The following is a 22,753-nucleotide window of genomic DNA, read 5'->3' on the forward strand; positions in this document are numbered from 1 at the left end:
TCCCTATCTTCATCTGCTTTAAAGGTCAATTTAAACGGAAATAAAAAGTCTAACATTCTAGAATGGCACCAAACCTAGAATACTGCAATACCAGTGTTGGGGGATCCTTGGTCCAGGTAAAGAGGAAGAATTATTTGTTGGGGCCAAAAGCCAGTCGGTATGATGGCATGTAGAGAAGCCCCTTTTAACAGCTGTCTGTAACAGTTGGGTTCTCTTCACAAGTCATTGGGACTAGACTAATAGAACTAGAGCACAATGTAAACGGCTGGATTTTTTAAGGAATTCTTTAAAAAAGAATTTAAAATGGCATTTATTAAGGATTGAAATCAAAAGGAAAGCCCCTGTCAAGTGTCTCTTCCTACGAATAAAACAACTTGGGAGTAGGTTCTGTACTCTTTGGAGTATTTGCAGTTGTGGAGGGCAGATGTCCATGGCTTCTAGAGGAACTGAAATCCAGACCTTTGGAAAGGGTAGCACAAATTGCTTGTAGAAAGATGTCTGCATAGTTAGCTCTTGATGGCTAAGAGACAACAGGATGCTATACACCTTTCAGGCCTGGGACAGTCTCTGCAGAACAGTTTAAGAATCCCAGATTACCAGGCAAAGGTAGGAAGTTCTCATTAGATCTTACTGGTGACTAAGAAACTTCACTAATCAGGGCCACATTAGAATCCTGGTCATCAGTACACAAATATCTTAACATGTTAGCAAAATAATATAGCAAGGAAAAAATATTTCTCAAAATTCTGAACAGATCCTAATTTTTTCTGATAAAACAAAACAAAAAAACAAAACAGACTGCATCTCAAGCAATGTACTTAAATAATAACACTGATAACACTGATCAGGTAAGCTGTTCCTACTCAGGAAGGCAGCATGAAGCTGACAGAACCGACAGCATCTCCTTTAAGAACCAGGGCTCTTTGACCATGTCTGGGGCTCAATTTTTTTTTTTAATTTGTAAAGTTGAGACAATAAATCAACCCTGCAGACTTATTATGAAGATGAGATAAGATAGAAAGCCTACACTATGCCTAATATTTAGTGTTTCATAAATAGAAACTATTATTATAATGTAAAAATGCATTTAAAAATGAATCTTCGTAAGAAGAAACATTGTTATAATCTAAGGAAATTACTGACAGTAAGAAGTAGTATCTTTCTAAAAAGATAAAGACCTCCTCCTTGTCAATGTTCACTATAAAAACTGTATATTGATTATATACTAACAATATAAGATGCAATAAATTACCAACTATCTTTATTAGTGTTAGGTTTCATAATATTATGAAAATTACATTTTACTTTGACTTAATAAAGTTCCCCTGTCAAATTCTCAACTCTTGAAAGGTAATTAATATGTTTTTAAGAGTGTTTTATCTGAAATGTTCATCATTCTCCAAAAAGTGGTGCTATAAACAATGATGGAAACCAAGTATATTTCCCTATGACTTTGCACATCAATGAAAAACATTTTTTTCAAGCCCTTATTCATGCACAAATAGTGGTAGTACTGAACCTATAATTTAGATTCATTACTTTATAGAGAAAACAGAAGCAGGGTGATTACGTGACTTTGTCAAGGTCATGTTATTTCAAACACCACAATTTTGAGATGGGAAAAGGCGGACTCCAAAAATTATTAAAATGAGCTTGACATTGATCACTTAACAAATTCTAAGGCAGATTATTAAACAGATGGCACGTAAGGAGTTAGAAAAAGAGGCAGTATGGTTTCACTAAGAATGAGGCGTTACCAGCTGACTTCATTTCCTTTCTTTAATATACTAGCACATTAGGCTACTTCCAAAGACAGTGCATAGTGCATCTGTCTGCCAAACACAACAAAATTTTTAGTGTCCTTTTTAGGAAAGATGAAGAAACGGGCATATGAAGTGACTGGTAGTTACTGCAACAACTGTAACCAAATTACTAATTAACGAATCACTCACCTTAAGTGCAGTGTATAGTGGCATTCTAAAGAGGGTCTGTACTGCATCCCATTCAATTCAACATGTATCAACAACTTAGACAAAGCCACTACATACCAAAGGTATGCTTTATCAAAATTGGAACAGATGCAAGGCTAAGACGAAAAACCTGAATTCACAAGAACCTTCACAAATCAAATTCAGTAAGGATGAATGCTGTCCTTCAATTAGGTTAATAAGAGATTGTTTAAGTAACGATTAGGTGGGGACTTGGCTTACCAGCAATACCTGGGAAGCTCAGCAAGAGACAGCAAACAGTATGACAGCCTGGCTAATAATGATGGTGGTAATAATAACATATACCAACCATAACAGCCACAGGAGAATCACTCTGAAGGTGGCAACAGTGCTCCTCCTGAACCCTGTCCTAGTTCGACCACAGAACTGTGTTTAATTCTGAGCAACATACTTTAAGAGAAGGAGCGAAAGAGCCAACTCTAGGCTGGTCTGGAATAGATACCATGTAAGATTTCAGAAAGCGTGAAGCCTGAAGAAGGATATGAAGAGGTGACCACACAGGAGAAACAGGACTTTCTAATTTCACGTGTGCTGTTTATAGAGAAATTTGGTGACAATCTTCCAACAATGAAATTCATCCCTTGCAGGGGTGCTGAATGGCTCCATCCGGCAGTGGCTGAATGAAAATGATGATGAAATTATAAAAACATCAACAGTAGAGGTATACCACTGATGTTTCCAGCTCTGAGACTATTTTTCTAGTACATATTTAATCTATTAGAGGAGAATCAGAATTCTAAACTTTCTAAGCATCTAAACAAAATGGTTAGTTTTCATCCAACTTTGTAAATTTTTTTGAGACAGGGTCTCACTATGTTGCCCAGGTTGCTCTTAAACTCCTGGTCTCAACCAATCCTCCTGCCTCAAGCCTCCTGAATAGCTGGGATTATAGGTGCGTACCACCATGCCTGGCTAGTCTTTGTCTAATTGAATTGCGTAATTTATCAGCACCCAATTGACCCTTCTGAAATGACTGAGTTCTCTGAACTGTTTGAGAACCACAAGGAATCTTGCTAAACAGTTAGATTTAATATTTCCATGCCTGATTTGGAGAAAACCACTGACGTGAGGTGGGCTCCCTTCCTTATTAAGGGTTTCTGCAGTCCGGAGTCAGTGTGGAAATCAGGTTCTCCTGAAACCTACGGGATAGCTAAGGGTGTCAGGGAGGAGAGGGCAAGGACTTAGAGACCCTCCAGCAGTAGGAAGTCCATCAACTACTTCTGTCTGGCTCTTTCTAGGGCTTTCTTAGATTATAGTTCAAGGACTTTTAACATCACATGCTCAGTAGTGTTATCTGTCATTAACTCTAAATCCTTCAGGGGTTACATTATAGAAGTGATACAATTACACAATTAAATATTAGAAATGACCACCGAGTATATTCTGTTTATTGTTTATGATTTACACAGAAAATGATGGGCTGGGGTTATAGAACAATAAACCAACCATTACATTTAGACCTGGGCTTTTGAAAAACTTGCATTCCATTTTAACAATTCGTATGTATCTAACAAATACATAAATCCAGATCACAAATAATCTTAAGAGTTAAACAATTAAGAAACACAAAGAATACCACATAGATCTACCTTTAAATATCAGCATTCATATTATAAGAAATAAGAAAATGTTAAAAAAATAAAATTAGGTTAAGTCACAACATAAAATAGAGAAATAAGATAAATGTTATTTTATTAATATTCATACTTATTTCTAATTTACCTTCATATAGTCTTAACTTTTTCAAAAGGATCCAAGATATGATCAAATAATATTTTAGTATCTGAACTTGCCAGCCTTAGCTTATACCAGAGCTTGTTACCATGAAAATCCTAAAACTTCAATTTTCTTTTTCCTTTTTAAAATTTAAGCCAACTCTTATTCAACTTTTCTCCTTCACAGCAGCTGTTTATAGATAGTAGGGAGCCAAGAATGAAGGACAGTAACAGATGGAAAGCAAAAAGTACAACAGCTATCTTAAGTTCAGCTCTCAACATTGCTGGTTGAGTTTGGAACCAAAACCTCTTAACAACTGGCAGATAATAGCTAAATCTTAACAGACAAAGAAGAAATATTTTCTTTGGGACAGCTGCTATCTAGAAGAAAACCAAGGTCCCTTAATATAGTCTAAATATAATGTGTGGCTTATTATAGAGAAATCTTTAGCAACGTAAGTTTAACCAGTAAATGTCACAACTGATCAACAGTACTTAAAAGGAAACAAACAAAAATCACACTGGCCACAAATTTCCACCATATACACATGAAATTAATTTTAATCTGTTTTGACTCCTTGACACTAACTGATCATTAATGAAATATGATATGGAAAGATCACAGAGTAGAAAACAAGCAAAGATTAGTTTATACAACAGTGACTATATACATCAGAGGGAAAACATGCTAGCTAATGCAACATTAAGGCCTGAATGTAAGCATTTCCAAAGTCACAGAAGCCCCAAAGAACTCCTAAATTACAAATTCATCACATTACATGCATGCAATGTTCACTTTTGTTTTACCCATAAAAGGATACACAGTATTTTGCTGTAAATACCAGACACATTTACAATATATGCAAAAATTAGAATGCAAGTGTTATGTTCCTTATATTTAAGCCTCATATGTGCCAACAGTGAAAATTCATTTATTTTTAAGAATGAAAAAAGGAGACGGGATATAAATACTCAGAGAAATACACAAATAAGATGTAACTCTGCATTTGGGAAGCCATATAAATATTCCTTTTATGTGCCCAAACTAAATTATCAATGTACCAGTTAGATGGACGTACACTCACTATGTGCTTTACTATTTTACTTGCTCAAATGTTCTACAGTCATCATTCTCTAGTGTTAACATCAAATCACATTTGTAAGTGAACTATTATGTCCATGTTTGCACATACTCGTCTACTGTGTGTGATCACCTGAAGGAGACATTGTGCATCTTAGTTTGGGGTTATATAATTACAAAGATGACCCTGTGCAAGTTTTCAGACCTTCCAAAATACTGTAGAAGCAAAATTACCTTAAACTAACTATAACCAATATTAAACAAATGTGCCATGAGTGTTCTGGGCCTTCAAGTATAATTTTAACCAAGGAGAAACAGGTTGGGTAAGAGGTTAGAAAGAGTTTCATAAGGCCATCTAATTCAGCTCATTGTACCAAGCCCTGAGCACACTAGATTCTTTGTATGCTTTACTAACCTTACGTTAAGCACATCCACTGGTTTCATTAAGGATTTTACTACCTAACTTTATTTCAGGGGGAGTTACGTCTACGATTTAAAACTTTTGTAATGTTCTGGCCAAAATTTTAGCCTTCATTTGGCATTCTGAAAAGTCCTAATTTTAAACAAAAATGGACTTTCTGAAAAATTTCTCAGCATATGAGCCAAGAGGTTATGATATAGCAAAACCAAAGGGACTAGTGAAAAAGCATACTTTAGAATTTGTTTCATTTCCAATGAAACCAAATTTTACTACTGTTGTGAACACAGTCTTTACATTTGATGCAAACAGGACAGCTTAATTATAATCACTTAGTGGCAGTATTACAGACAAAGCCAATAACGTATGCCACACAGATGATTATTTATTCTGGAGAGAGTCAACTGATAAGCTTGGCTTTACAATTAATACAAACATATTCAACTAAAGAAAATGGATGCACTGTCTCAACATTCAGCTTGAAAATGTTTAATACTTTCTGCAAACCTAAATTTAGTTTAGAAAGGTTAATATTCTTTCTAAACTATGGCATATACTATATATAGCATTTTTAAATATATTTATATATAATTATTTGCACATGAAATTTAGAAGGAATTTGCAGATTTACTTCGATACACTGATCTCATTTCAACCGTCAAGGTTTAGGGCGCTTCTGCAATACTGTCATTTGAAGGTGGGGCATCAGGATCAGGCTCAGAGGAAGGAGCTGCAGATGCTTCAATAACCGCAGGTGGGAAATGACGGCGGCACACAGGGCATGTTCCCGACTGGAGAAAAAAAAAATGTTAAGAGCCACCAGAATCATCTTAACTGCCACACAAGTAACTTAATAAAGAAAAAACAGTATCATTATCCTAATAATAAGACTCTTAACAACAAAAAACAAACGTCAAATCCACACAATGCAGAAAGACATAATTTTAATAACCTTTTCCTCTGTGCCCAATCAGACTCTAGTTTCTTTGAGGGTAAATGATGTCTCTTATTCATGTTCATATCTTTAAGGTCATTCATCCTCCTCAATTTAGTGAGTTTTAATTAAGAGCTGCTAAACTCAGCAGTGATGCAATGGCAGAGGGTGAGCAAAGAATCATGGCACATGTCCACATGGAGGTCAGAGTTTAGCTCAACAATAATCTGAATTATCATTATTTAGTCTATTATGCGTTTACTAGAGAAACCACAGACCTACTTTAATTCACACCAAATCATTTATGATTTATTTATCATTTATGATTTGGTGTGAATTAAAGAAGGTCTACGATGAATTAACGTAGGTCGATGGCAAATTAAAGCCTCATTTTAGGGTAGCACAGATATGTCAAAGCAGTTGGACTTCAGACTTTCTTTCTAAGCCATGACATTTCTTTCCAAAAAGAGATAAGAGTGTTAGGTGCCTTCTAAATGACAAAACAATCAACCACAGACCTTGGAGAGAAGGTGGGAAGGGGAAAGCAGTTATACTAGAAGCACAACATTCTAGGACCAATGGACGATTATAGAGCTACGTTATCTGATAACAGATTATCCCCTTGCAAATCTGGTCTTTTTCCCAAAGAGAACTCCCTGCTGGAAGGGAGGCTGAAGATATCATGCTGTTGAAGGCAACAAAGAACTGTATCTTGGGAACATTCTCCCCAGAAAAAAAGCAGGAAAGGCTTCACACTAAGGTATTTCCTGACAGGAGAAAAACTGAAGAGACTGTTACTTTGTGTTACAGCAAAGTCTCAAGTATAATTCAAGGCTGTACAACATATATTACGTTTACCGTTTAAGAATCCATTTCAGGCCAGGCACGGTGGCTCATGCCTGTAATCCCAGCACTTTGGGAGGCCGAGGTGGACAGACTGCCTGAGCTCAGGAGTTCGCAACCAGCCTGAGCAACATGGTGAAACCCCATCTGTACTAAAATACAAAAAATTAGCTGAGCGTGGCAGCGTGCGCCTTTAGTCCCAGCTACTCGGGAGGCTGAGGCAGGAGAATTGCTTGAACCCGGGAGGCGGAGGTTGCAGTGAGCTGAGACAGCACCATTGCACTCCAGCCTGGGCGACAGAGTGAGACTCCGTCTCAAAAAAAAAAAAAAAAAAAATTTCATTTCAGCAAACATTTACTGTGTACTTGCCATACAGATTGGGCCCCAACAATAACATTTTAGAGTCAAATAGATGAGTGTGGTCTTGATGAACTACATACTAGCTATTTAAACTTAGACAAGTAACAATCATTAGAAAACAGGAATAAAGATAACAATAAGTCCTAAAGTACTGTGAGGATTAAAGGAGAAATCATGAATCATTAAAGAGGAATCATCTAACAGTGACTGACACACAGCAGGCACACAAAACACTGCTTCTTAAGTCTCTGAAGCTATCATGGGAATTTAAAGACAGCATTTATTAAGGACAGAAAAGGTGGAATTTAAACTGCACCTACCTATATCATCTAATCTTATAGATGGTATAGGGAAAAATCATGCCAGACTTCAGGAGCAAATGCATAGAAACATGAGCAAGTGTACAGAAAAGTAAATCTGAAGAAACAGGTTGGGGTCTAAATCACAGAAGGCCTTGAATGTCAAGATTAAAACTTCAGATTATTCCACAGGTGACTGGAGGTCCCTCTCTTTCTTTTATGAGAAGGGAAGTACATTATCAGAACTACATTTCAGAAAATGCCTTTAATGATGGCATGATAGATAATGAAGATTTGGAAGAGTGAGGGGATAGGAAGAGGGGAAGATGATGAGAAATTAGTTAATGGGTATAATGTATGTTATCCAGGTGATGGGATATCCTAAAAGCCCTGACTTGACCACTACATAACCTATGCATGTAACAAAGTTGCACATATACCCCACAGATTTATGCAAATAAAAAAGAAATGAAAAGGAAGTAAGGAAATAAAGTAGGTCACTACAATAGTAGTTAAGACAACAAGGGTTGAAGGTCTAATGTATGGGAGTAGAAATGAAATGAGGGAATGGACCTCACAGACTCAGCCATGCTCAAAAATTTTAAGAGTTGGTGGCTCTGCATTTTCTGCTTCCCCAATAATTTTAATAACACCTACTTCCACTACTACCACCATCATGTACAGACACTGAAAAAGTCATTTTCTACTGAATTCTAACTTTCATTAGTAATAAGTCTACCATTACTTTTCCTATACTGTATGTTTACTATGTGCCAAACACTACATTAAATTCATCACGGATTACCTACTTCAACTCTTATAAAAACACTAGAGGTTGGTATATTGTACAGCACAGCCATCTAGGCTGTATTAACAAAATGCCAGATAAACAGGTCAAGAAAAATCACCTAAAATATTATTTCCCAAATTATGTTCTGGGAGAAGGGAGAGAGCAAGGAAAGCAGTATTTTAAAACTAATTCAGAATCCAGCATTATACCTCAATCCAGAATACCAGGAAGTCTCATGAGACTTGAGACACACATTATCTCTATGCAGACAATACTCCTCAAATAATACACATTAGCACGTGCTGTTTACTGAAAACTGCTAGCTGGTCTTTGTATCTTGCACCATAAGTTTTTATTTGTGATTTTGTTGTTAATAAAATAAAAACGCCTCTAATTTCTAATAATAGCTTTCATCTGATATGATTTGTAAAATATTTACTGGGCACTTACTACCTGACAGGCACTATGGGTTATCTCATACAGAGATATTTTATAAAAGAACAGTGAACATTTCTAAACTGGATTTCAGAGATTTTAAGTGGAATTTTGAGAAGAATGAAGTGGCAAATAGAAATAGAGGAACAGCAAAGAAAGGAAAAGGAAAGAGAGGGAAGGAAGGAAAGGAATGGGAAAAGGGAAGGAGAAAAAAAGCACTGGTTATAGGGAAGAAAGGGAGTTGTATTCCTAAGTAGATAATTTGGGAAAGTGACTTGGGAATTCCTAGTGAACTGGATGGTAAATATCCTTTATGCAAAAATAGAGTTCACAGAGAAGACTGAAATAAAACACTTCCTTTATTTAAATAATTCAAATATGCTTAAGATTTATTGGGTAAATATTTGAAGACAATATATAAAAACTGGAATAGGAGCTACTTGGTAGGTTATTAAGTATCTCTCATATACATTTCAGAAACACCAACCTGTATTAGCAGAATAGCTGTATATTGTTATAGTACTTTGAGTAGTGCCAAAGGCTTCTCTGCTTTAGATACTTTTGAAAACACCAAATTTCAGGGTTATGATTAAAATTCTAATCAGTTTTATTCTAAAATGAATTTTCAAATATTTAATCACTTCCTAAAATGATTAAAAACATGTTGTTATTATTGTCTATATTTTTAGACAATGTTAGTAAAATAAAATATTTCCATATTATCCCTGATCTGTAATCATTAAATGCAATCAGGTTTTTAACAATGAATTAAAAAGTACTACAAATTTGCGGCTAAATAAAACAGGTTTAAAAGATACTACTATTGGCTGGGCGTGGTGGCTCATGCCTGAAATCCCAGCACTTTGGGAGGCTGAGGCAGGCGGATCACCTGAGGTCAGGAGTTCGAGACCAGCCTGACCAACATGGCGAAACTCTGTCTCTACTAAAAATACAAAAAATTAGCTGGGCTTGGTGGTGGGTGCCTGTAATCCCAGCTACTTGGGAGGCTGAGGCAGGAGAATCGCTTGAACCCTGGAGGCAGAGGTTGCAGTGAGCCGAGATCGAACCACTGCACTCCAGCCTAGGTGACAAGAGCGAAACTCTGTCTCACAAAAAAAAAAAAAAGAAAAAAAAAAAGATACTATTATTCACTTGCAGAAGACACTATTAAAGTATTAATTTTTAAATTTTTAAATTAATTATTCTATCACTCACCTTTTGTAGCCAAATTGAGACACAAGGTTTGTGAAAGAAATGGTGACAGGGCAACTCTGTTGCTATATCATCCTTAATATACTCACTGCAACAGATTGGACAGCATTGTTCCTGACCAATAGCTGAAAACAACAAATAATTCAGGTCAATCACACGTAATTCAATTTTAATAAAACTGAAAAGCAACATATTATACTCACAGAAGACACCTCTGAAAGACGAAAGAGCCAGTCTTTGACCAGTTAATTGGCAGGCATTTCTGTCTAATACTTGGCAATTTGGAATCTAATAAATACTGCTTTGTAAAAAAGCTGACAGAGGAACATTTGTCTCAGCCTATCACTTGAAAATTAAAAATATTCTTGTACTAGGTGAAAGTTTGTGAGCATCTGGTTTCTATAAAAAAAAATCGAGTGAAAGTTTCTAATAATCAAGTATTTAATTATCTAGGTATATTGATAATATACTTAAATGTACAATGTGTTCTTCAACATTTGAGATCAACTTTGCCCTTACCAGTGTGATCTTCAAGAACAAGGGTCTCTGGAAGACCATCAATGCTTTCCTTACTGGCTGGTGGATTGGCCACCTCAACATCCACTGCAAGAGACTCTAAATGGGCCAGAGCAGTCTGAAAAACAAAAGGTACAGTTCTTTGTTAGAAATACTTTAAAACAGTAACAGAAAACTATTTTTAGGGTATCTCCAAAATTATATCACCATTATTCTCTTTTTGTTAGTTTCTTTTGCTTTAGTCCTTTGCTCCTTTTGCCTCTTCAGAAGGAACTACCACCATCACCAACAAACCAAAACATTAAATATACACGCAGAGCCCAACTTTCTACATGTGAAATAAAAATATACCTTGTCTCGGCCGGGCGCGATGGCTCATGCCTGTAATCCCAGCACTTTGGGAGGCCGAGGCGGGGCGGGTCACTTGAGGTCAGGAGTTCAAGACAGCCTGACCAACATGGTGAAATCCCGTCTCTAGTAAAAAAAAAAAAAAAAAATACAAAATTAGCAGGGTGTGGTGGCACATGCCTGTAATCCCAGCTACTTGGGAGGCTGAGGCAGGAGAATTGCTTGAACCCATGAGGTAGAGGTTGTAATGAGCCGAGATCATGCCATTGCACTCCAGCCTGAGCAACAAGAACGAAACTCCATCTCAAAAAAAAAAAAAAAGGCAGGTCGTGGTAGTGTGTGCCTATAATCCCAGCTACTGGGGAGACTGAGGCAGAAGAATCACTTGATCCTGGGAGGCAGAGGTTGCAGTGAGCTGAGATCACCATGCACTCCAGCCTGGGTGACAGAGCGAGACTCTGTCTCAAAAAAAAAAAAAAAAAAATCTACCTTGTCTCAATAATCATCTACTTTTCCATATTTATATTTTGAAGGAGTGGTTACTTTTTCCAACTATTGGTTCCTATGTGAGATCAATAACATGAAAGAAAGTAATAAACATTTTGGAAAGGTTCACTTCATGAAAGATAAAATGTGGCTGAGGCTACTAGAAGCTCCAGGTATGGAATCAAATAATGCACTCCTGAATGGCTACATCTACTACTGGCATGGATTTGGCGCACCCACATTACCAGCTCACAAGTATTACTAGGTTATCTGGGTTGTGAATTTCATTTACAGGTTCAAATATCTGTGTCAAATTACTGTTCTAAGAAGGATGGAAACAACATCAGATCATGCGATCATCGGGGATGCGTCATCCTCATCCTTTCTGGTTCTAATTAGACTAGAACGGCAGTTGAGACTTTCGTCTTTTTGTCTGCAACCTGTACAATTACTTGCTCTTGGTGCACATGCTGCTTCCCCTGCCTGGTGCTTTCTGTCCATCCTTTAAGTCCTATCACTCCCTCAGGGACTGCATAAGTCCTGTCTCTTCCATGAGGCCTATGTCAGTGGTCCTAGACTGCACTAGTATCTTTCTGAACTGCTACTGTATTCAAAGAATTGGTATTACACAGTTTAATTATTACTTGTTAGTATTATATCCTAATTACAGCATCATAAGATCATGGAGCTACGAAAGACCTTGGCTTCTTTTTAGGGATGAAAAACCTGAAGGAAATTTGACAACTATCAAAACTGGGCCGCCCCTCCTGGTTGGAGTGCAGAATATTACAGCTGCTACAGAAAACAGCCCAACAGTTCCTCAAAATTAAAAACAGAATTATCACATAATCCAGCAATTCTAGTTCTGGGTATACACCCAAAAAGAACTGAAAACAGGGACTAAAACAAGTATCTGTACACCCATGTTCACTGCAGCATTATTCACAAGAGCCAAAAGGTGGAAGCAAATCAACTGTTCATTGATGGATGGATGAATATGCAAAATGTGATGTACACATACAGTGAAATATTACTCCGCCTTGAAAAGGAAGGAAATTCTAACACATGCCATGACATGGATGAACCTTGAAGACATTATGCTAAATGAAATAAGCCAGTCACAGAAGGATAAGTACTGTATGATTCTTACATGAGATACCTAAAGTAGTCAAATTCATTGAGACAGAAAACAGAATGGTGGTTGCCAGGGGCTGGAGAGATGGGAAAATGGGGAGTTACTGTTTACAGCAATGTGAATACACTTGATTACACTGAACTGTACACTTTAAAAAACTGTAGCAATAGTAAATTTTATGTTATGTTTATTTTACCATAATAAAAAAAATGAACAAGCCAGGTTTCCCATATAGAAGAAGAATTCTGCCTGATAGCTTAGCTAACACTCTATTCTTTTGGATGGCAAACATAATATTTATACATGCCTAAGGTCCTACCATAGATATTCCCAAAAAGAATTTGAGATGACTTATAATAGGGATTACAACTTGCCTTGGGCCAAGCCCAAAGCAAAATCAGGACTAAAAAAGGAAAAAGCAAAAGGGTTCACAAAGAGTTAATAAACATAGTTAATATTATTGAAGACCAAATTTGACTCTGGATATGCAGAGAAACACTGCAAAAAGAAAGAAACACTGTTCCAGTAATTGAATTATTGCTTCTCAGCTCCAAATACACCTTTCATTTCTGCCCTCTGAAAACAGATTTGGGCCTTTTAAATATTTTTCCTTTTGTTAGCTGACATGATTTTAAGTTTTGTCAGTAGAAGGTGCTGGAGAGACACAAGGAAAGGACTTTGCTTCATGGTTCCCTTGGGCTTGCCCCTGCAGTGTGCCAGGCTTCCCTGTGCACAGATGGCTTCTCCAGCATCAGACTCCTCCAGTGTGGGTGGCTTCTCCAGTGCCTGGCTCTTGAAGCACATGCTGCTTATCCAGTAACTGGTAATTACAGGACAAGGTTGCCAGCAGCTTCTCCTTGTACTCATCTTAGGTGGTTCTGCAGCAGAGTACCTAGGGGCTTGGTCACATCACTGTGAAGTTTCTCTTGCCCCAGAGGGCAGATTTTTGCCATGTTCCAGAAGGCAAATTTCCAGCAAGTTCTGCCAGCACAGTACCATAAATACTCCTCCATAAGCCATGGCTGTGTCCTTCCCAATAAGGTCTGGCTCTCAGCCTTAGACGGGAGGGAAGTAGAGTGCTCTATCTCAGCCCTAAAGCTGTTTCTTAAATCTGCTAATCCTATATATTCTTTAGAGTTTGCTTTACTTCCTACTAGCCAATCCCTTGGTATTCTAAACTTCTGTTGCAGTTAATATTTACAGTAAATTTTCCCTGTTCAAATTACTGTATTTCTCTCTCTTGGGACTGAACTCAGACTGGTATAGAATTCATATTAAGAGTGGTCCCAGGACACAGAACTGGCAAGAAAAAGATTTGGGGGTTGGTTTGGTTACACCTGTTGAGCTTGAGCTCAGTGCTGAGCTCCTTGCCAATGAGAATGGGATGCTATTAATCCATAGTCTGTAGTGGCATCACAATTAATCAAGGTATCACTGTGGTTGACAGTGATGAAGGTCCAACTGAAGCATGTGTCTTGAAAGCCCAGATAGCTGCTATACTTGATCTTACGGCAACAGTGATCTAACTGTAAAAATCGTGATGTGAGATGGATTATTAAGAGTGCCCTTGTGCACTTACAGAAAAAAATTACAAACTCAGGTCTCTTAAACCTCACAATAGGGTATGAGAGCCAGAAAGCATCCACGACAGCCCTAAAAGATGCTCTTGCTCCTAAAAATCAAACACAAAATGTAATTGTGTGGATTGCTAAATGAAAATTAGAGTTGACTTCTTAGTCTCATCAAATTTCTCAAAAGTTTTACCATTGATTGGTTAAGGAATAAGATTCTGAAACCTGGAATGAAGACATCTGGCTGAACTCTGAGGAAACTGATAACTTTGAATCCCCAAGTCACTCTGAGCCTCCTGTTACCAGTAGAAATAGTGTGCCCTCCACAGACTAGGCTTCCTCTGCTTGAAAACCCTGTGATAATCTCACGTGGAGTGTGAATCTCTTACTGCTTTCATGCCCAACAGTAAAGTTACCAGAACTACAGCAGACAAAAAAAGAAAGAACTGAAGATATAAACAGTGTAGGTCTGGGTTACTCTACCAAGTAAAGAATCCTAACCAGCTGAGTGAGCTTCTGGCTGAGGGCAGGGAAAATATGACTGGGTCATGGAAGAAGGAAGTTATAGCTATCATTCACAGTCTCATGAGCAAATACAGAACAAGGATTAGTAATTTTGCATATTTTATGTGCTTGTTTTATGTATGTGCTTATTTATATGTTAACAGTTTACTTTTCCTCTTTCCCATTTCTATTTCAATATGCCAGTTGTTGGAAGTTAAACTTGCAATTTAGTCTTTATATAAGAGAATATTCAGTGTTACTATGAATGTGTGGAGTAATGCATAACTAGTGATGGATACAATGCCTCTTGGAACTAGCCATCTGCTCATTCTGGGGAATGGGTGAAACTTCATTTGTAGTAATAGCTGTATTTTGTTGGGTGGAAATACAATTCTATTGATGGATGGAAATTTAAATGTGCATTGAAAGGTATATATGGAAGCCAAGTTATCAAAGTGCTGGAATGTTCCATTTATGGAATTATTGCTCCACAAATCCAAATTCACTATTGTGTCAGCTCTGTGAAAATCTGGGCTGTTTAAATACTTTCCCTCCTAACAGCTGGCATGATGCTAAGCTTTGTTCACAGAGGATGTTGAAGAACACTGCTGGAGGAAAGGGCCTTCCTTCTGTCCCAGTGTGCTTGCTTGACAGAGCACACTGGGACTAGAGTGATGTTTGTGGCTTTCTCTAGCACTAGACTCAGTGCACACAGCTTCTCTAGCAGCCAGTTCCTGTAATGCACTTAGTAGGTGGCAGCCTCCCCCAGCATCCATGTTGGACAGTTCTGCAGCACAGCGCTTCCAGTTAGACACCTTCCTACGAATAGCTTTCCTCAGCACCCTAAGAGAGCTGACTTCCAGCAAGTTTCACCAGCACATACCCAAGTGACTTCTCTCTCATACAGCAAGCCACAGCTGTGCCATTTCCATCAAGGTGACCTCAGCCCTGAGATGGACTAGGGACTCTTCCTTGGGTTGTCCTAGCTTTGCCTGACAGGTGGTGGCTGCTCCTTATATGCGCTTTTCCCATATTCTTTGTAATTATCTTTATTTCCTCCTAGCCAATCCCTTGTTACTCTACTTCTTTGTTCTAGTTTAGAATTCTTTATATTGAACATTCCCATTGCAAGATAGGAAATGGAAGGTAAGATCCTGTTATCAGTCCCTTTCCTTCTCACATAGCTATAATTATGAATCTCCTCCAATTCCCCATATGTACTACTCAAGATAGAACCTGCTTGCAAGAACTCATTTGTGCTACACATAAACAGAAATAAAGGATGTTATTTATAGTAACTTTCATTTGGGGAGGTTATTCCAGGCTAATTATGCTTTGATATATGTTTGTCTCAATGGGTTCATTATCTCTTTCTAATGATTATCTGCATATTTGCAGTGCTAGTAACACCTGAAATTTCATATATGTGAAAATAATTTATTGCCTTGGTACCGTCATATATTTAAGATGATCCAGGATCACTTATAAGCAACACAAGCAAAAGATAGCCTTTTAAGCCACTAGTATGAAAACCTATAAACATTAAAAAAAAGAAAAAAACTATCTATACCTTTAGGCAGTACAATGTATTTACAATAGTTAGTCGAAGAGGCAGAAAGACAACTAGCCTAAATCACCCAATCTAGAATACATGTAGGTTTAAAGTAGCATAATCCTTTATCAGCATAAAATTTTGTTCTAAATAAAATATAATTCAGTTTTTAAAGAATGAAGATAGTAATACCGATTCTGAATGATCACCACTGAATCCAGATTTGTTCACTGATTACACCAGTTAGTTGACTATTGATTTGAATAAACCTATATGAATATACTATTTACTGAGAGCTTCCCAATACAACCAGGTATTTTGCTAAAGGCTTTAACACAATCTCACAATAACCCATCAGGTAGATTTTATTATTCCCATTTTGTAAATGAAGACGCTAAAGCTCAGAGAGGTTAAGTGAATTGTCCAAGGTCACACAACACAGCCTAACTCTTTAACACAAAAGCCCACCTTAACCTCCACATTACAGCCTTCCTAGTGCCTACACCTGGGTGTATACAGGTGCTATTGTGAGTATGTAAAGACTTTACAAGGGGCCCGTGGGTATGGACAGTCTTAAGATAATCAGTTTCAATAAGCTTTCATAGGTAAAATCTTTCTTCGAACTGATCCACATAAGAATGCACCTGCAGTATATCATGCTGGTTCTCTGTTCTAACATTCTGTTTATACTTGCCTTTCTTCCACTTTATAAATAAAAGCATACTTCTTACCCATTCACAGGGACAATCTGAAGTACTGAGGTAGAACTGAACTCTAATGACTAAGTAACAAATCTTTCGGGTGGCTTCCAATCCTTTGCTTTAAAAAAAAAAAAAACGGAAGGAATCTAAAGAATATCTAGACAAGTTGATGTGATTCTGGGCAAATATCTCAAAAGAATTCAGTGACAATGCCATAATAAACTCCTTCCATTCCTATTAATTTATTTAGGTGAACAACGTTTCTCAACCTTACATTCATAAGATGAAAATCAGAAGTAAATTTATGCTGAAATATGTCTCATTCCGGTAATAAATAAAATTCACTCATAACTGGGAAAGGAAAATGCCTCCATCTCATCAGATTCACTTCCTACAAAACACTTACCAAAATTCATAATTTATTTTTGATTATTTGGATACTATTAATTGTAACTTAATTTAACCACTTTTTATATTAAAAATTTTAAACATTTTTCTAGCGAAGAAGTATGATAAAGTAACTAATACTACCTAGATTTATGCTGAAAAATTTTAGATGTCAACATAAATGTGCAAGGGGATTTTTTCAAAATCCATTTTGAAAAGTAGAAAAGTTTCAAAAGGTTAAAGACGTTTAAGGTTTTACCCTCTCCTCACTCAAATTAGAGACACAGATATAAGGAGACAAATACATATTGCCAGTATTTTCACCAAAAGCTACTACCTGAAAACAATGACCAATCTAGTATTGGAAAAATAACAGAAATGAAAGCAACTACTTCCAAAAAGTTATAGGGCTGCTTGAGATACAAACAAACAAAAACAAGCAGTTTGTTTTGTTTTTGTTTCATTTAAAGAGTGTTAGTGTTAAATATAAAAGAAATAATCATAAATTATTTTTGTTTCATTTTAAAAAATGTTTAAATAAATGCATACTGAACACAGAAAAACAGATTTCTGGAGAGTGACAGGAAGACAACTGTATTGATTTTCTAGGAGTGAAACATCTCAATCAAATTCAAATAAATTAAATCAGAGCACTAAAATGTGAAGAAGCTGATAAGCCTTAGAGGAGAGAGATGCTTAAAGCCATTAAACACAGGCAGTATAGACTGGTAGGAATAATGCCACTGAGTTCACTATTGGTAGAAGCCAACAATGTTTGAGACTGCAAGCTCTTGCTTGCCTTTTGTCTTAGTTCACTGCTAGTGCCTTTACCTAGCATGACCTCTCAAGACCAGTCTCTCTGGCTCTTCTTTCAAGATGCCAAATGTCACATTCCCCACTAGTAATAAATACTAAAACATTTTATTCTCAACACTTCTTTTTAAAGTTATCTCCATATTGTAGGAAATCATAAACCACTAGCATAAAATGAAAGACTAAATGTTGTGAAATCAGACCCTAGAACAGATCAAAGAGTTATTTAGCACAAGGAAATGAGTGATCCTTAATCTTTATGTATTTCTGATGCAAGTTACCATGCTATACCATTATTTCTTATGTGTCAGAATTTGCCAAGGCAGGTTAAATAATTTGGCAAAAATCCTAATGGTATCCTATCTCATGATGTTCTTTCTGACTTTTTTCCTAGTATAGAGTATTTCTGCTATGGTTACTTTGAGAAAAACACTCACCATAAAGCGTAATTGCCCCTCTGTGAGAAACACCCAAGAATGATCAATTAAAAAATAAATAAATAAAAATAAATAAATAAATAAATAAAAAAGCAGAAAAAAGAAAAAAGCGTAATTGAAAGCAATCTCCATGGACAGCTAAATATGTAAAAAAAAAGTGATGACAAAGCAGAGCTAGCATAAATGTACGTGAACATGTATATGCATGCATGTGTGTGCACAGATGGACAGATATCTAATATCTATAGATATCTATATATAGATATCTATAATATCTATAGATATCTATATATGAGATATCTATAATATCTATAGATATCTATATATTAGATATCTATATAGATATCTATAATATCTATAGATATAGATATCTATATAGATATCTATAATATCTATAGATATAGATATCTATATCTATAGATATCTATAATATCTATATCATCTATAGATATAGATATCTAATAGATATCTATATCATCTATATAGATATCTAATATCGATATTAGATATCTATATCTAATATCGATATTAGATATCTATATCTAATATCGATATTAGATATCTATATCTAATATCGATATCAATATTAGATATCTATATACAGATATCGATATCGATATTAGATATCGATATCTAATATCGATAATGATATTAGATATATTAGATATATGTTATACATCTAATATATAATATACAATATATTAGAGATCATTTAAAGACAAATTTATCTAATAGATATATCTAATATATATTATATATTAGACAGAGGTAATATATTAGATATATAAATATATTATTAAATATATCGATATTAGATAGGTACCTGCTATCTAACTTGTCAATCTAAACTAGACTTTCTGGCTGGGCATGGTGACTCATGTCTATAATCCCAGTGCCATGGGAGGCCAAAGTGGGAGGATTGCTTCAGGGCAGGAGTTTGAGACCAGCCTGGGTAACATAATTGGACCCTATCTCTACCAAAAAACCCCACAAAAAACCGAAACCAGGTCTGATGGCCCGTATCTGTAGTCCCTGCTACCTGGGACAGGCTAAGGTGGGCTGATTGCTTGAGCCCAGGAGTTCAGGGCTGTAGTAAGCTATGACTGCACCACTGCACTCCAGCTTGGGTGACAGAGTGAGATCTCGTCTCAAAAATAAATAAATACACAAACTGGACTTTCTAATCTCAGAAAATTTAAAGACAAAATATATTATAATGCTCCTAAAAGTTCTGGCCAATTTTTTGTTCTCTCACCTGTGGCTCATTCACCAGTCATTTCTGTACCTATATTTTGGAAATCACTTTGGAAATAGTGATTTAAAAGGACTTCTTTTAATGAAATCCACTGGTACAGTGGTAGTTCCCAAACATGAAAATACTTGGGCTTTGAACTTAGGCAAATACATTTAAGAACAGGTTTTTCTGTTTTAGTTAAATAATGAAAAGAAGGCAAGAGAAACTTAGGCAGCAAATATGCCCCATTTATTAAAGTGTGTATATGTTTGTTGGGATAAGGAGGAGCAAATTTCCTAACTGCATTAGGCAGCCGGATAGTATTTAGAAGCCATGAGAAAAAAAGAGATTTGTAATATATCCTGAGCTTCAACTGCATTTCACAAATACACCTGTGCGTGTGTATATAAGATATTCACTCTCATACTTGTATAATTCAATAGAGAAAAAAGTATATTTTCTAAATGTAAGCAAAACATTTTCCATTCTGCAGTAAAAACTGAGAAATACTGAAATTTAAGGCAAACTAGCAGGACATCAAGTATAATTTGTATGCACATACTGGTGACAATTATTATTCAATAACTGTTACTAAACTGATGGGAAAAAGATTCACCTTTTCTTAAGAGTAGTCTAAAAATCCCTTTAAACCTTTATGATTTTGTATCCCATCAACTTATATATGGAGATCAGAGTTATGAACATACCTCCATAGCCTGGGCTAAGCGTTCTTCTAGTGCCATGTAGGTAAGGAACTGAGGATCCACATACGAAATAGCTTCAGCAACTCCTAGTCCATCTGCAAAGCCATCAAATAGGCTGAAAAAAATAAAAAAATAAAAAACAGAAAAAACTCACCACTATGATTTGGGAAATCTTATGCTGAGGACATAATTATATTAGCATACTGACAAGCCGATAAACATGCTGTGAACAGAAGACCTTAAAATATTTTAATACCAACTTGTAGGGTTAGGGGCAGGAGGGACCCAACAGAAAAGTGAGGTGCTAAAGATGAGTAGTTAAGATACCACTACCTCATCCAACAGGCTGCCAAACTCAATGCACAAAGTTTGTAGAAAAATTCTCTTTTGTGTTTCTAGCTCTAACTCTAGAGACTGCTTAAAGGTACAGGTTGAGCATCCCAAATCTGAAAATCTGAAATCCAAAATGTGCCAATGAGTATTTCCTTTGTACATCATACTGGCACTCAAAAAGTTTCAGATTTTGAACCATTTTAGATTTTGAATTTTCAAATTTGGGATGCTCAACTGCAAGTATATGTAAATATTCCAAAATCTAGGAAAAGAATCCCAAATCCCAAACACTTCTGGTACCAAACATTTCAGGTGAGGGATATAGTACTTTTCCCCACCCGATTATTTCCCACATATTTCTCCTTCTGTTTTTCAGTTTCCAATCTGCATGTAGGTGAGAATATGATAAAGAAAATAACTATTTATTTTAATTCTATCATTACTCACGGCTTTTTTCTTTTCTCATTTTGTAATGCTTAATAACTCTGGATTTTAAAATATTTTATTATGTCAAGCCTTTCTCATTAATCTGTCTTCTCCTCTTCTAAGATTAGGCCACCTCCATTATTATACAGCTTGAAAAATATCTAGCTCCTAACTGCTCATTTTTAATTATAATTTTCTCTAAAAAACCATTAAGCTCCTAAAAGAAAAACATGTCTCACTTTGGTCCTACTCTCCTTCCTCCACCCCTGAACATATCGAGATTCCTCCTTTTTCTCTAGTCTTGGAAATACTAAGTATTTCAAAATTTGAAAACCGTAAGTATGTCCTTGGTCCTCTTCTCTCTAATCTTGCTCCCTTGGAAATTATTAATATATTCAAGCCCATTTTCTTCAATTATCCTCTCTGTAGGTAATTCCTAAATCTCTACCTAATTCCTAAACTTCCCCTGAAGCTCTTGACCTACATTTCTAGTTGTCTGGGGGCACCCTGAGTAGATGTACTCCTACCACCTCTTAAGTCCAAGAGATCCAAAACTGAGCTTATTTTGTCTAAAGACAAACTAAACTTGTTGACTTCCATATCCTAGTTGAATATCATAGTCCTAAACATCCACAAACAACCTAGCTCAAAAATAGTTTTGATGTCAACCCATGTGCCGTAATTAAAATTACCCATCTGTTGCCAAGAGACACAGAAATGGTTCTTAAAAAGAGTAATGTTATAGTTTAGCAGTATCTGGAAATCAAGTATCACATGATACAAAGCAACAGACATGCACATATAATCACAGATTTTGGAATTAATATTAAGAATTACTGAATCCATCCACCCTTGAAATACTGAAACTCCCTCGTCTAGCAGTAAGATGTAGTACAAAGAGAAAGAGCCTGTAACTGACTCTTCCTTCATCTATAAAACAAGTTAAATGAGTAGGTGTGCAAAGGTGCCTGGCACAGAGATGGCACCACAGTAGACATTCAAGTAACAGAAGAAACATTCCTTCCATGCAGAAAATACACTGCTTTCTAAGGTGGTATGTACCAGTGCGGGACAGCACTACTAGAAGTTTAAAACATATGAAGTATTCCTACTTGTAACTTTTGCTCTGTTGCTGTAATTCTGCCTGCTGAAACAACATAAATTGTGTCTTCCTTCTCTTTGCAAAAAAACTCTTCAAACGATTGAAGACAACTATCTCCCAATGATTCTTTTCTTCTCCAGGCTAAGCAAATCTAGACACTCAAAGCATAATATCCGGTTGTAATTTGGCCACTACAAATAATCAGTTAAAAATTCTAAGATCATGTACTTGGCAGTCACCACGGTAATAACTGTTTCAGGCCGGGTGTGGTGGCTGTAATCCCTGTTGGGAACAGGCCCTCCCAAAATCTGGCCATAAACTGGCCCCAAAACTGGCCATAAACAAAATCTCTGCAGCACTATGACATGTTCATGATGGCCATGATGGCCATAATGCCCATGCTATAAG

General features: G+C 36.4%; 1 protein-coding gene across 1 annotated transcript in view; it reads right to left on the bottom strand.

Moving 5' to 3' along the window:
- Positions 1-3,366: 3,366 nt before the first annotated feature.
- PJA2 (praja ring finger ubiquitin ligase 2) overlaps positions 3,367-22,753 on the bottom strand; it is a 71,382-nt gene continuing 51,995 nt past the window's right edge. Inside the window, exons 7-10 of the mRNA XM_031011140.3 lie at positions 20,488-20,599; positions 10,616-10,730; positions 10,100-10,221; positions 3,367-6,014 (exon numbers count right to left, since the gene is read on the bottom strand). Coding sequence (XP_030867000.1) covers positions 5,889-6,014; positions 10,100-10,221; positions 10,616-10,730; positions 20,488-20,599 — 475 coding nt within the window. The 3' untranslated portion in view covers positions 3,367-5,888. The remainder of the gene's footprint in view (positions 6,015-10,099; positions 10,222-10,615; positions 10,731-20,487; positions 20,600-22,753) is intronic.

Source organism: Gorilla gorilla, chromosome 4 (assembly GCF_029281585.2).
Source record: "Gorilla gorilla gorilla isolate KB3781 chromosome 4, NHGRI_mGorGor1-v2.1_pri, whole genome shotgun sequence".
Classification (NCBI taxonomy): Eukaryota; Metazoa; Chordata; class Mammalia; order Primates; family Hominidae; genus Gorilla; species Gorilla gorilla.